Genomic DNA, 14300 nt, shown 5'->3' with positions numbered 1-14300 from the left:
GAGTTTGTTGTGTAGCCTTATTTTTCGATTTTTGATTTTATTTATTTATTTTTTATTTATTTATTATTTTCATCCCTAGTCGCAATTGTTTGCCAAGTTGGACAGGAATACGCGGCACAGTGCTCTGGCATCTTCAACACTGTTTTAGTTTAGTTTAGTTTATTGATCCTTTCAATTCCCACAAACCCAAAGTACAGGTGTAATTCGGTAATTCAGTGTTATACTAAAAATATATCTAATTTTTGGTATGTATATATATATATATATATATATATATATATATATATATATATATATATATATATACAATTTTAGCTAAAAACCAAGGACCAAAAGGTGTAGACTGAAGCCTACGCTTATGACGCCTACCCTTTTCACAAAAAAATATTAGCTTTTATAAACTAGTGCAATGTAATTAATGAATATCATTCCATACAGTATTTGTATAAGCTATAACACAATAATACAATAGTACATACACATACATACATACATACATACATACATACATACATACATACATACATACATACATACATACATACATACATACATACATACATACATACATACATACATACACACACACACACATACATACATACATACACATGTCCATAGGTACATGCCTATGTGTATTATCCCTTTGTTTTATATTTATTAATCATTTTGTATTTATAGGTGCTTTTGAATTGTAATAACGTGCTACATATTTTCATTTCTGTATTTAAGCTGTTCCACAAATTAACTCCTGTCACTGAGATGCATCGTTGTTTAGCGTTGGTTCTTGCCTTTGTTTTCCTTAACATAAATGTTCCCCTGAGTTCATATCCTACTGTTCTGTCCCATGCTGTGGTCTGGGTAGGATGCCCGGACCAAGATGGCGGCCGTGCATGTCTATGGCCCGGAGCACGTGCAGTGGGCGGGGCGGACGACTGTAAACACCAACTGCACTCGTGGGTTTGACTTACAAGCAGCTCCCACTTGGAAATGAGCGGAGAAGATCATTTAAGATGATAGACTTTTAAGCGCAAAAAAAGATCTGAAGCGCAAAATGCGATGCTATGTTCACGCATTTTTCCTGTGCACGCTCTTCACTTTCCTCTCACTGCTGTATGTGTTCAGCCAGTGCGCCTCTGCTCCGGAGGACGGAGACGGCTGGGGCGGGAGGCGCTACGGGGAGCCCGGCGTGAGCGCTCATGACAGCGGCCACGTTCTCAGGAAAACCCCGGGACTGACAGGCCTCCGGGGCAGCGCGGATGGGCTGGACAGGTAACTTAAGTTGTCTTTTTCCCCTCACATTATTGTACATCAGTGATGAAGGAAATATAGTGAGTTTAACTACAAGGTCACCCTGCTAAATGACAGTTTATTGATTTGCTTGTTTACATTTAAATACACTTAAAAAGTAGTTTTCAGTCAGTGTTCAAACCTTTACTTTGTACCCCTTTCACGGTTACCTGCCCAAAATAGTTATATTACCCTAAGAAAGTAAACGAGATACCGCTTGCTTGGTTGCTAAGTGACTGTAAAGGTTATTGCTCACTAATTCAGTGCCTCATTAACATTAGCTTTAGACGGGATTTAGAGGACAGCCACCTGCTAAATCAACTGCAGGTGGTACTTGGGTATAAATCTCATTCAACGTTGAAGATCCAAAAAGATCCATGTTTTTATTCTGTTAGGTGTAAGTCACTGTCAGTTTCTTACTGGAATCCATATTGGAGACTGCCTGCTGATGTTTGTGGAGTGAACTGCTTATTGGGACCAGCTCTTAGGTATGACCCCCTTTGTGAACCTATAAGAATGACACCAGTGATCACCTTTGCTTCATTCATTGACTTTCCTGATCTGCAGATCAGCATGAATAACGAAATACTGCTCCTTAAACTGTTGTTAAACTGCTTAAATCTTGTGATTTTTCTTGTATTATTGAAATCAGATGCAAAAGGAATGTTTTAATGAGAGCAATGTCTTACCAACAGATGCTTATCTGCCCTCTCACCTCATTTACAATAAGATTAATGGTATCATTGAAGTTGCACCCTTCCTTACTTCCATTTCAATGGTGGTGTTTTTTTTATTTATATATATATATATATATATATATATATATATATATATATATATATATATATATTTGTCTTTCCCTCACTCTGACATATATGCAGAGAAATGATTGTATATTGGCCTGCATAATGTTTTCAGAAAAGTGGAACTAGTTCAATTCATTATTTCCATACTTGAAAGCTGAAAACAAAAAACGCTTGGAGGCAGCACAAAGTATGACTTATAGCTCGCTCCCCTCCCTAAATCTAATAATTCTTCCACACCTACAGGGCTGAGTGCCAGACTGTTCTTTTCATGGTTTGTTTTCTTGCACCTCCCAGTGCATTCATGTTGTTGTAAAACTGAAAGCTTACTGTTATAGATTTATTTAACTGTCTTGGCTCATAGTGAGAGGTCAGCCTCTGTTGCCAAGAAACATAATGAGGATCGAAGTCACCTGGCCGTGGTGGCCTGCGGTCCCAGGCTAGAGGAAACTCTCACCATGCTGAAGTCGGCTGTTCTCTTCAGCAAAAAACATCTGCACTTCTACATCTTCGCTGAGAATGAACTACACGACAGCTTCAGAGAATCTGTAAGTGTCTGTTATCATGTGTATGTATGGACTTTTATGTATTCATATTTTCATTTGCAGCTGTTCACCACTTTTTGAAGCAGAACCTTTGTTCTGACTAAGTATCATTTGCTTGGTCACCAGGCATGCCAGCAATGATTGTGCAAAGAGACAGCACAAGATGTATTAAATAAATGTTATACAAGTCATTCTAGTGCTGGGCGGTATACCGGTTCATACCGAATACCGGTGTTTATTTTTCTTATGATATGAATTTTTCATATACCGTAATACCGGTGAGTATGTACAGTAGCGTACACAACGTTGGGAACGCCGTGCAGCGCTACGTTCCGCTGCGCCGCGGAACGTAGCGCCGCTGGACACTGTTTGTGAGGGGACTGTTTAGCAGTAGTGATGCACCAAATGTTCGGTAACCGAAATTGTTCGGCCGAAAATGGCAAAAAAAACACTTTCGGTGTTCGGTGGAATAAGTGGTAAAAAAACGAACAATTAATAACGGCGTTGTAATATAAGCAAATAGACTGGCCGCTCCCGTACCGGTTGCGCACAAACATAAATCGTTGGCCAACCAAAAAGTAACCACATAAGAATTTTACCTAACATTCACCAGGAGGTGGAACCAAAACAACATAATGCTGGGAAATTAAAAAATGTTCAGTTTTTTATGTTCAATAAATATTTTCTACCTTGTAATTTTGTAAAAGATCAGTCAGACAACACTTAAAGTCTTTAATTGTTGTCTTACTGATTATCTCACTTCATTAGAATCATAAGTGCCGCCACCTCATTGTAAACGGCATCATTTTGTGAGGCCATGCAAACCTGTATTTATACTAGTGTGGACATTAATGTTTTTCTACAATATTTCCTCCTCATCACAGTAAAATAGGCCATTCTAAGCCAATTTACTGCGGGAATTCCTTTCCAAATCATTAGAAAATGTGGTTAACACCCAGTTGTGCATGAAAAAAAAAATACCGTGATATACCGTGAAACCGATATAATTTTGAAAAATACCGTGACATAAATTTTTGGTCATACCGCCCAGCACTAAGTCATTCACCATCTTTGTTGACTCCCTACTTGCTCATTCACTTGTTGTAATGGAAAGACTTCTTATTAAAAAAGTTATAGCAACCTTTTAGACCCAAAGTAAAGATAGTTCATCAGGAAAATATAACAAATTGTTAAAGTTGCAATATTTTAATGGTTAAAGCACAGTCTTTCTGTTTCTTTCTTTAAGCTTAAACTATGGCCTAGAAAAGTCCAGACAAAGTTCACTTTCACCATCTACCCCATCATGTTTCCAGAGGAGAATGCAAAAGAGTGGAAGAAGCTCTTCAAACCTTGTGCCTCACAGAGGCTCTTCCTGCCAGTAAAACAAGTCATTCTTTTATACAACTTGCAATAACTTCTCTTTTATTATTTAGACCACGTCTTAATAATAATTTTCTCTCACTTTCCAGTTAATCCTAAAGGAGGTGGACTCTCTGCTTTATGTAGATACAGACATTCTTTTTCTGAGGCCGGTGGAGGATATCTGGTCCCTGCTTTCTCAGTTTAATTCCGACCATTTGGCTGCCATGGCTCCAGAGCATGAGGAGCCACGTATCGGCTGGTATAACCGCTTTGCACGCCACCCTTACCATGGCAAGACAGGCATCAACTCAGGGGTAATGCTGATGAACATGACACGGCTCAGGGAAAAATCTTTCAAGGTAAACGTCCTCAAGTTGTAGGATAAACACCTTTTAATATGCAGCACATGCTGAAGGACTTTATTTTAAAAGTGACACAGTTGTGAATTGTGACATTGAAAAACATTCCCAATTCCACAGATAGTAGTCACCTCGCCCAGAGATGAGTATATTTTGACAGTAGAAGTGAAAAGTTTCAGAGCTCCAGAGGTTTCTGTAAAGCACTACCATTTTTTCTCCAGTTGAGGGCACTCTTGTAATTTCTCTTTCATCCCAGTGGGGTTGTGTGAAAGACAATTTCTTTTTTGTATTGATGAATGCCTCCCAAACAATGTATTCTCAAGAAAAGCATACTTATGGTTTGACATAAAAAGATGAAAATGCTTTTTCATTGCTGTATTTCTTCCCTACAGAATGACATGACAGCTGTTGCACTGCGGTGGGGAGAAATTCTGTTGCCTCTTCTCCAGAAGTATAAACTTAATATCACATGGGGTGATCAGGACCTTCTTAATATCATATTCCATCATAATCCAGGTATTTGCAACTTCATGCCCTTCATTATATTTTATCATATGTTCTGTTTGTCCAGGATGCAAACAGGGGTTTCCCATATCATTTGATATTGTAAACATTTGCTGTTAAGAAAACTAAATGGGGAAAAATACCAATTATAATCAAACCCTTAAAAACAAAATTGTAACTTTTCTCGCTTCTTACGTTACAGAAAGCCTTTATGTGGTGCCCTGCCAGTGGAACTACCGGCCAGATCACTGCATGTATGGCAGCAATTGTCTGACGGCTGAACAAGAAGGTGTCTTCATTCTCCATGGTAACAGAGGAGTTTATCATAACGATAAACAGCCAGCATTTCAAGCCGTCTACAAGGCCATCCAAAAGGTAGCAATGGACTTCCACCAACAGTCGAGAAAAAAGCAAAGTAGTTACCGAATTGTTTTAATTACTCATGTCTTCGAATATTTGTAGCAAACTAATTTAATGTATTTATTCTTCTCAAAGTTTTTGGTTTGGGAAGTCAGATACAGTCGATGGGAGATTTTTAATGCAGGAAGTGTGGAACTGTGAGGAGTGTTTATTTAATGACACCCTCTCCAATGCCTCTGCTTAGTTAGACTGCATTATTTGGACAAGTGTTTGTTAATCATTACCTTATCAATAAGCACTTTCAGCTGCAGTTTTTTTTTTCTCATGGATGCTTCTATTCCTGAATGTTAAATCAATAGCCCATTAAACATTTCTTTCACTAGTCTGAAGTCTCCTAAAATAGTCAGACCAGCCCTAGCAGGATCTGGTTGTGAAATGATGACATCCTTTCAGCTAGAAGTCATGCAGCTCAAAATGTAAAGGGTAAATGTAATATACGTTGAAGCTTAATGCAGTAGCAAACTACTACTTGTCATGTTAAGATATACAGCAGGGGTGGGGAAGCCTGTTCCTCGAGGGCCGGTGCCCTGCGTGTTTCCCTGCTTTAACACACCTGATTGAAATTCATGGACATCATCAGCTTGTCATGTAGGTCTACACCTACATGACAGTCTGTTAATGACACAGCCGTTTGAATCAGGGTGTGTTGAAGCAGCGAAACCTTTAAAACAGGGGTCCCCAACCACCGGGCTGCGGCCCGGTACCGGGCCGTGGGTCATCTGGTACCGGGCAGCACAGAAAGAAAAAATAATTTCTGTAGCCCCGACTGATGATGGTTGACTCTCAAACTGATGGTTCACAATGTTTTTATTCCTTGGATGTAAATACACTGCAAACACACCGTAAGAGCAAAGATTTTTTTTGGGCTCTAGTGGCCCTTTATTGAGATGCAGACTGGAAAGGGGTAGAGAGAGAGAACGGGGAAGACACGCAGCAAAGGTGCGCTGGCTGGATTCGAACCCGCAACCGCTGCAGGAGGAGGACTGTAGCCTCAGTATAAGAGCCGCCGCCTAACCCACTGCGCCACCGAGCGGCCCCAGCAGGTGCTTTTTGTGTCAGTTAGGAACCACTTTAGCATTCCTGACAATAGTTTAGTCTTTCAGACACACTTTCTACTGCCGTTAAACTTTAACCGTTAAAGTCCGAAGCACCGGATGTTTACAAGGTCTCTGTGAGACGCCTTCAAAATAAAAGCACTAAATATCGGTCTCCTTAATATATAACAAATAAAATAAAAGTCTGGCTTTAAATAACGTTAATGAGAAAACAAACACAAAAACACATTTATAGAAATACTCATATTAAAGATAATTTACAATTTCCATTATTTTATTTTATTTAATTCTTTCAAAAATACCACAAGTTTTTAGTGCCGATCTTGTCATTTTATTTAGTTTTTATCAGCTACACCTTTAGATTGGGCCGTGAAAATATTGTCAGACATTAAACCGGTCCGCGGTGCAGAAAAGGTTGGGGACCACTGCTTTAAAACATGCAGGACCGTGGCCCTCAAGAACCAGGGTTCTCCACCCCTGATATACAGAAAGCTCAGTCATCGTCTTGGCATCCATACACCCACTTATCTGAATTTGGGTCGGCAGCCTACGCGAAGAGGCCCAGGCCTCTGCTTTTCTGGCCACCTCCTCCAGCTCTTCTGGAAACTACTTTGGTGCTTCCCAGGCAGCCGTATCCTGAGCCTGGCTGGGCCTCCGCCTATTTGGACATGTCCAAACCACCTCATAACCAGATGCTGCATGGGTTGTTGCAGTTGACCCAGTAAACCATACTCCCCCACAGAATACCCTGAGGAACACAGTTCATTATCCGATTTTACAAAGTACATGTACACTGGTTAGGCAAGCTACCCTGCCCCTAAGACCCTGGAGAGGATGTAGAGCCGGTCCAGTGCTCTACGGCCAGGATGGAAGCTGCATTGTTTCCCCTGAATCTGAGGTTCAACTGTCAACCAAACTTTTCTCCAGCAACCCTGCATAGACCTTATCAGGAAGGCAAGGCAAGATTATTTGTATAGCACAATTCAACACTAGGTAAATCAAAGTGCTTTACATCAACATTAAAAGGAGCAAGACACAATTAAACAGTAAATAACAAATAAAATGATAAGAAAAGAGGTAAAATAATGAAAAGCACAAGTTGTTAAAAAGTAAGGGCAGTAGAGAACAGCAGGTAAGTATTTAACTTAAAGGAGCATGAGGCAGGATTGAGGCAGGATTGAGGCAGGATTTATGAAAAAAATCATATACGTTTTTAAGTTTTCTAGTCATAATGTCAGATGAAGCGTTCCAAACCAAAAAGAATGAGCCCTCTAGTGTATCTCTCCGTTGCCTTGAACAGGCTGTGTGCTGCAAAATGTGCTGCAAATTGTGGGCCTGAATTTCCCGCGCTGTCCTGCGGATGTGACGTCAAATGACGCTGCATGCGCGTTCTCCCCGTTCTCCCGTGCCGGCTTCGCTGTTGGCTGCAGTACCCCCGATGGCCGTCGTGGCGAAGGGTGGCGCTAGAGAGTCTCATTTCTTAAAAGGAGCCTCATGCTCCTTTAAGAGTACACTTCAGTAAACAGTAATGTTTTTAGGCCTGATTTAAAGGAGCTGACAGTTGGAGCAGACCTCAGGTCTACAGGAAGTTTGTTCCACCGGTGAGGAGCAGAATAACTGAACGCTGCCTCACCTTGCTTGGTTCTGGTTCTTGGGAACCACAACAAACCAGATCCAGATGAACCTCAGGGGTCTGGGAGCTTCATAGGAACTAACAGATCAAGCATGTATTCTGGTCCAAGACCATGCAGTGCTTTGTAGACCAGCAGTAGGAATTTAAACTCTATCCTTTGACTCAGTGTAGTGATTTCATGACCGGTGTAATATGGTCCAGTTTCCTGGTGTTTGTAAGGCTGAGGAGTGTGATTTCCTTGATACTGGAGCACATCCTCCAGACGTTCTTCTTACAAAAGGGAACCAACACCCCACTCTGCCAGTCCAGAAGCATTCCCCTGAGTGTCCATGCAGTTTAGCAGAGATGTGTCAACCAAGATAGCCCATCACAGCCAGATCAGCATGCTGTAGTCTGTCCTGATTTGTGTAGTGGCAGCTATGCTGGCTGCACGTGTAATATAGTGCACAATAATTCATTGTTTATTGTGCAGAAAAGGAATACTTTCAAATTTCTCTTCCACTCAAACATGGGTTTTTCAGTTAAAAATCCTCACAGAGGGATAAGGCTATGGTAAACCTTGTTCTGGGTTTCTACAGATGCAAAGATCTTGAATACAGATTCAACTTGGGTTACTCGTATGATTTTCACTCATTTTTGGACTGAGATTCTGCTGTGCTAGTGGAACACCTTGCACCTTTTATAATGTTATATATAGCAGGTCTGATCCAAATATATCCACACCAGTGTTTGGAGGCCATCGCAGGTTGTAATGGACCTCAAACATTTCTGTGAAAACCTTTGACCAGGTCACAAAAGGTCTGGATACTGTGACTGTAATTGCTTGACAGCCTTAATTTCAGCTTTAAGGGCGTAGTATTTACTATATTTAAGTCATCAGTGGCCACACAAATTGGCCTGAGGGCTCGCTTTTTATTTAGCTTGCAGCTCTTTTTCAAACAGGTTTTGTTGATTTCAGCGGACTGGTCACCATGCTGGCAGCAATTGGGGGAAGCAGGAAAAGCTTCATTAACTGGTCTCCATCCATTACCAGCACAGGTCCGTTCCCAGCTACTATCAGTGCAGACAATGTTTTCAGCCATTAAGTAAACGAGCAGGCTTCATTACAGGGCACTCGGCTCTCACAGTACCATCAGTCTTTCCACCAAAACAAATATTCACACACACACACACACACACACACACACACACACACACACACACACACACACACACACACACACACACACACACACACACACACACACACACACACACACACACACACACACACACACACAGAGCCCAAAGCTCATACCCAACTCACCTGATTTCAGGAGGTGGAAATGTGCTGTTAATTGTGATTGGGTGGTACAATACAGTGATGCTTTTGTAATACAATTATCTTAATAGAACAGAGGACCCAGAAGCTTTCAATCTTTTCTCTTCTCAGGTATGTTTTGTTGAGGTTTTTATCAGCCCTTTTTTCTTGAGCTCCCTCAGTCCCCTCTAGGGCTGTTCGATTTTGCCCAAAAATAAAATCTCGATTTTTTTTCTCTCAAAATCCGATTTTCGATTACGATTACGATTATTTTGTGAATTGACAAATGGCAAAGAAATGATTTCAAATATGCTGTTTTTTTATTGAACATTTGCCCCATTGGGCTTTAAGTGCAAACTTTGCTCTTATTAAACCAAAAATGAATGAATAAAGTGCAAAACTCTGTAAAATAAGTTGAAAAAAAGTAAAAAAAAAATATAATAAAATATAAAGTTTTATCTCTGAAAAAGAAAATCAGCAAATCAGCACTTGCAAACATACAGTAAGTTATATTTCCAATTAAATAAAACAAGACATTTTCTAATTAAACTAAACTGGGTCTTTGCATGCTAAATGATAATGCAACCCATGAAGGAGGTAGAGGTGTGTAATGTCAGTCATTACATTTGCTATTCACATTTGCAAGTTTTTTGCAAGGAACACGAGCCGGTCTACCGCATCTGGCTTGAGGGATGCCCGGTGGCATGTTACAACGCCCCCTCCTACACTAAAGAGCCTCTCCGATGGGGCACTTGTCGCAGGTATTGAGAGGTATTTCCATCAATCATTAATATGGTATCAATCATTAATATGTGTGCAGACAAGGTAAAAAAATTTTAAAAAAAAGTGAAAAATCGATTTTACGAGTTTCACGTTTTAACATCGTTCTAATTACATAATCGCGATTACGATTTAAAATCAATTAATCGAACAGCCCTAGTCCCCTCCCAGGTTTTTCCCCATCCCCTCCTCTGAGGACGGGGTCCTAAAGCTTGGAGCTGGCAATTCTGGAGGAAACTCAGATTTCCATCCCACCAAGAGCTCCTTAGTCAGCCCTGGTCCCAAGGCGGGCCTTTTCAGCCAGCAGAGAAGCTTGCAATAAAGGCCACTACCATTACCCAGCCAAGCCCACTGAAGAGTTGTAAAATTTTTAGTGCTAATGCTAGTTTGAGACATCATGATGGCTGTGTGGACCATGCAACAGCCACATCCACATAAAAATCAATAGGAGGCTGTTAATGGTTCTTTATTGCCTGCTGCAATATATGAAAGATAATAAAGAAACTGTGCTTTGAGGAACCTAATGGTTTGCCAAACTTCAGTCAAATCAGATGCTGTAAAATGGTGATTCCTTTTATTTACTAGAGCAATAAAAGATTGCACTGCCTCAATATAAAATTGAAAGGCCTGCATCTTTATTTCCATGATGAATGTGACAGGAGCCTTGTCTGCTATTAACTGGCTAGAGAGCAAGTTCTTTTGTTTTTTTTTCTTCTTCTTTGGAGTTTATTTGGTAAATGGTGACGCAAAGGCATACAACAACATTTAAGCATATCGGAAATATTGCAGCTGTCTTTCTCTAATGCTGTCACGCCTTCCTAATCCCATTTGCGTGTACTTGTAATAGATATTCATCACCCGAGAACACTCTGAATTGGCAGATATAAGTCAGATGGAGAGTGTTATTGTCTCGAACTGACAGTGACGCATGTGATGTGAATGGAGTTTTTATTGTTCCATTGTGGTTATCGTAGGTGGCAAGAGCTGTGGAAAAAACCCTCGCTTTTCATATTTATATTCAATGTTCTTGGCATGGGCTGTGTATATAAAAAAAATGGACATGGCCACCAAATCCATTGGTCTATGAACTCGTTTCTGAAGTTTAACTTTAGCATTGGGCTGCTGCTACCTTGTTCTTTCTCAGTTGGTGCTTGCGTGTTATAGGTTGCTTTTAAGGATGCACTTCCATCTAATGAGGAGTGTTTTTTTTTATGTAAAGTACTCATGAGCACTGACTGTTCTCACCTCCAGTATTCAGCATTCACAGTGCTGCCAGTTTGGAGAAAAAGGAAGGGATTTCGGATGGAGTTAGGCAAACAGCTACTCAGAATGAGAGCCATAGAAGAGCACATTTTCACCATTTAAGGCAAATTGCAGCGACAATTTCATAGCAGTTTGAGTGAACAATGTATTGGATATATGCCTTTTTTTTTTTTTTTTTTTTTTACACCAGTGATTCACTTTCGAATGCAGAATATCCGTATAGTGTAAAATTCCACCGTATCGCCTTTGACCCAAACTGCTAAGAAAGTTGAGGTTTGAGATTATTTCAGTTTGTTCGTCGTTGACCTTCTCTCTGAGACGGTGTTACCTAAGCTCCTCATCTGAATTCCCCAAACAGAGATTGTGACGGCTGTCGACGGCAGACATAAGACAAACTGCTCATCAATACTTGTGACATGCCCACTATAAAAATATCCATCTGAATGAATGGATGTGTTGCTTTAGATAAGCTATGGTGTAAATGCTGGACATCTCATATCTGGTAAGGGCTTTAGAAGGGACATGACTGGACTGAAGTAGCTATCCCTGAAGGCATAATATTCCCTTCTCATTAAAATATTTTGTTTTCTTTTCTTTTTAAAAACAAAACAAAACAGTGTATTGATGATATTTTTGAAGAGGGGAGGGTGATTCTACCAAAAGATGACCTTGTTGCTCAAGGATTTCAATTTCTGGAGAAAGGTTGATGGGTTTTGGAAGAGTAGTCATTTGTGTCGGTCAGCCCCTAGTGGTCGTTTGTGGTATTGCACATCAACAAGTAGAACACCTGAAGGGGATTTTTGTGCTTCTGCATCAAACCATCAATATTCAGTGTATGTCAGCTGTAACAGTAACCCTACATCATAACTTTCCAGGGATGTGCTTGAAATTCACTTCTCCAGACAATTAACTACATGTCAGGTTGTTGTGGACAGCAACAGATATGATTGTGCTTCTTCATAACACTTCCTTTGAAATACTTCCTGCTACTACTACGTCTTTGGTGTTTTCAAGCTGGATAAAAAACAAAGTGGTGCCGTGTCAGCTTGAAATATCCTGTTGCTCAGATATATGTCAGAGTGAGAAACAGACTAATATAAACACCAGCTTAGATGTACCGGTAGGTCATGTGTGTAGTTGCTAGATGGAACGATTAATCAGGCTTTATTTGTTGATTGTCATGTATCTGCGTGATGGCTACCCCCTTCACAAGGTTTGTGGATTCAAGACAGGAATGTGAAATAAGTACGTTTCACTCTACTTTTCCTAGTAGGTTGAAATGAATGACATTCAAAGTTCAAAGATCAGCTTTACTGTGATATAATATTCTGCAAAAACCTTCTTGTCACAGTTCAGCACCAGAGGCACCAGGAAAGAATATTAACATTACATTCATCTTGGGTGTCCACATTATTTAACCAGTTGAGGTAGGGCTGGGCGATTTTGGACAAAAATAAAATCCTGATTTTTTTTCTCTGAAAACCCGATTTTCGATTTCGATTTTTTTGGTAAAACTACAAAAGACAATGGAATAAATTGTTTCAGATGTTTTATCTTTATTTTTAAAGAAAAATAGCAAACAAATTTCCCTATTGGGAATGAAGTGCAATTGAAAGATGCTGTAAATCCTCCTTGAGTTTAGTAAAGTGACAACATTTACAATTTTCTTGACCAAACAAAGATGACTAGACGAGCTCTGTCTGTAATGCAGCCAGCTGCAAAAAAGGAAAATCGATTTTCCGATTTTCCTTTTTTTAACATCGTCTTGATTAATAAATCCGATTTAGATTTAAAATCAATTAATCGCACAGCCCTAAGTTGAGGGTAGAAGCTATCTTCATTTTTAAAGTACCACGCAGAGCAAAGTCGAGAGATGACAGTGGGAAAAAAAATAATAATAATCTGATCTTTATTAAGTCTAAATCTCATATAACCTGCTTGTGTTTTTTTCCCTCTCTCTTTCATCCCAGCACCCATTTGGTGACAACATGGAGTCCTCACTGCTTAAACCGCTGGAAGCATCACTCCAGATGACCACGCATACCTACTGTGGTAGAGCCAGCCACTTGTTTACCAAGAGACTGAAACAGAGCATCACGTCTGTTCAACAGGATGACACAGAGAGATGATGATGACGATGGTCACCAGCAAAGTCCCGTCCATTGATGTGACCTAACGTCTGTCGACCTGGAGTTGCTCCTGTGGACTCAGGGAGCTGGGAGACTGCTGACACGAGCACTCATTTGTTTACAAGCCGTGTGTTAAGATGATGAAAATGGAGGATATGGATCCGTGGAATGGGTTTTAATTGTGTATGAAATCAGTGTTGGTACACATCTGTCCAGTGAATTCACAATCAGGTAACGGATGCTTCATTACTGTGGGAAATGACCAGAATTCACTTTGTCACTTTGTCCTTCTGAGATTTGGACTGACAAAGACGAACGTCCTCTAAAGACAATCAGATTGTGTTTTGTTTTTTTCTTCCCACTATTCTTTTTTTTTTTAAAAAGTCTACAATCACTAGTTATCTTTTTTTGTGGAAGAAGAACGAGAAAAGACATTGAGAGTATTTTATTTGATCTTTAATATAATTCTTCATACAGATTGTGTTTTTTTTACATACAATATGTCACAAATATATTTGTCATTTTCAGGTACTTAAAACTTGACAGTTATTTTTTAATTGAACAAAACAAGCACTCGTTGAAAATACTTTTATTTGCATAAATTGATCAGTATTTATTATTATTATTATTGATGTCCTCAAGAATTTTACAAGAGGCTGCCATTTCATACACTCCAGTATCTCATAAGATACGTGATACGTGTACATAAAATGTACAGTTACTGTACATTTTACAGGATATGGGATTTGTTTTTATTGCCTTTTATTAATAAAAACAGCTTTTTCAGTTAATGGTGCAGTGTCTGATGGAGCAGCCAAACAATCAGTCCAGCCAGCAGCATAAATTAGCTCATTAGT

The 14300-nt window shown here is 39.8% G+C and overlaps 1 protein-coding gene across 2 annotated transcripts; it reads left to right on the top strand.

Moving 5' to 3' along the window:
- The first annotated feature begins 966 nt into the window (after window positions 1-966).
- Window positions 967-13453, top strand: LOC133444620 (glucoside xylosyltransferase 1-like). Of its 2 annotated transcripts, XM_061722483.1 has the most exons (8): window positions 967-1272; window positions 1686-1778; window positions 2458-2641; window positions 3885-4016; window positions 4108-4359; window positions 4752-4875; window positions 5066-5238; window positions 13285-13453. In XM_061722483.1, exons 1-8 carry the CDS (start codon window positions 1055-1057, stop codon window positions 13441-13443), a joined length of 1335 nt encoding a protein of 444 aa, XP_061578467.1. In that variant the 5' UTR covers window positions 967-1054; the 3' UTR covers window positions 13444-13453. The 2 variants fall into 2 exon arrangements, with proteins under 2 accessions (XP_061578467.1, XP_061578468.1); XM_061722484.1 differs by lacking the exon at window positions 1686-1778.
- Window positions 13454-14300: the final 847 nt, after the last annotated feature.

This window comes from Cololabis saira, chromosome 5 (assembly GCF_033807715.1).
Source record: "Cololabis saira isolate AMF1-May2022 chromosome 5, fColSai1.1, whole genome shotgun sequence".
Taxonomy (NCBI): domain Eukaryota; kingdom Metazoa; phylum Chordata; class Actinopteri; order Beloniformes; family Belonidae; genus Cololabis; species Cololabis saira.
The sequence above is the reverse complement of the archived record's forward strand: the minus strand, read 5'-3'. Positions and strand labels throughout refer to the sequence as shown.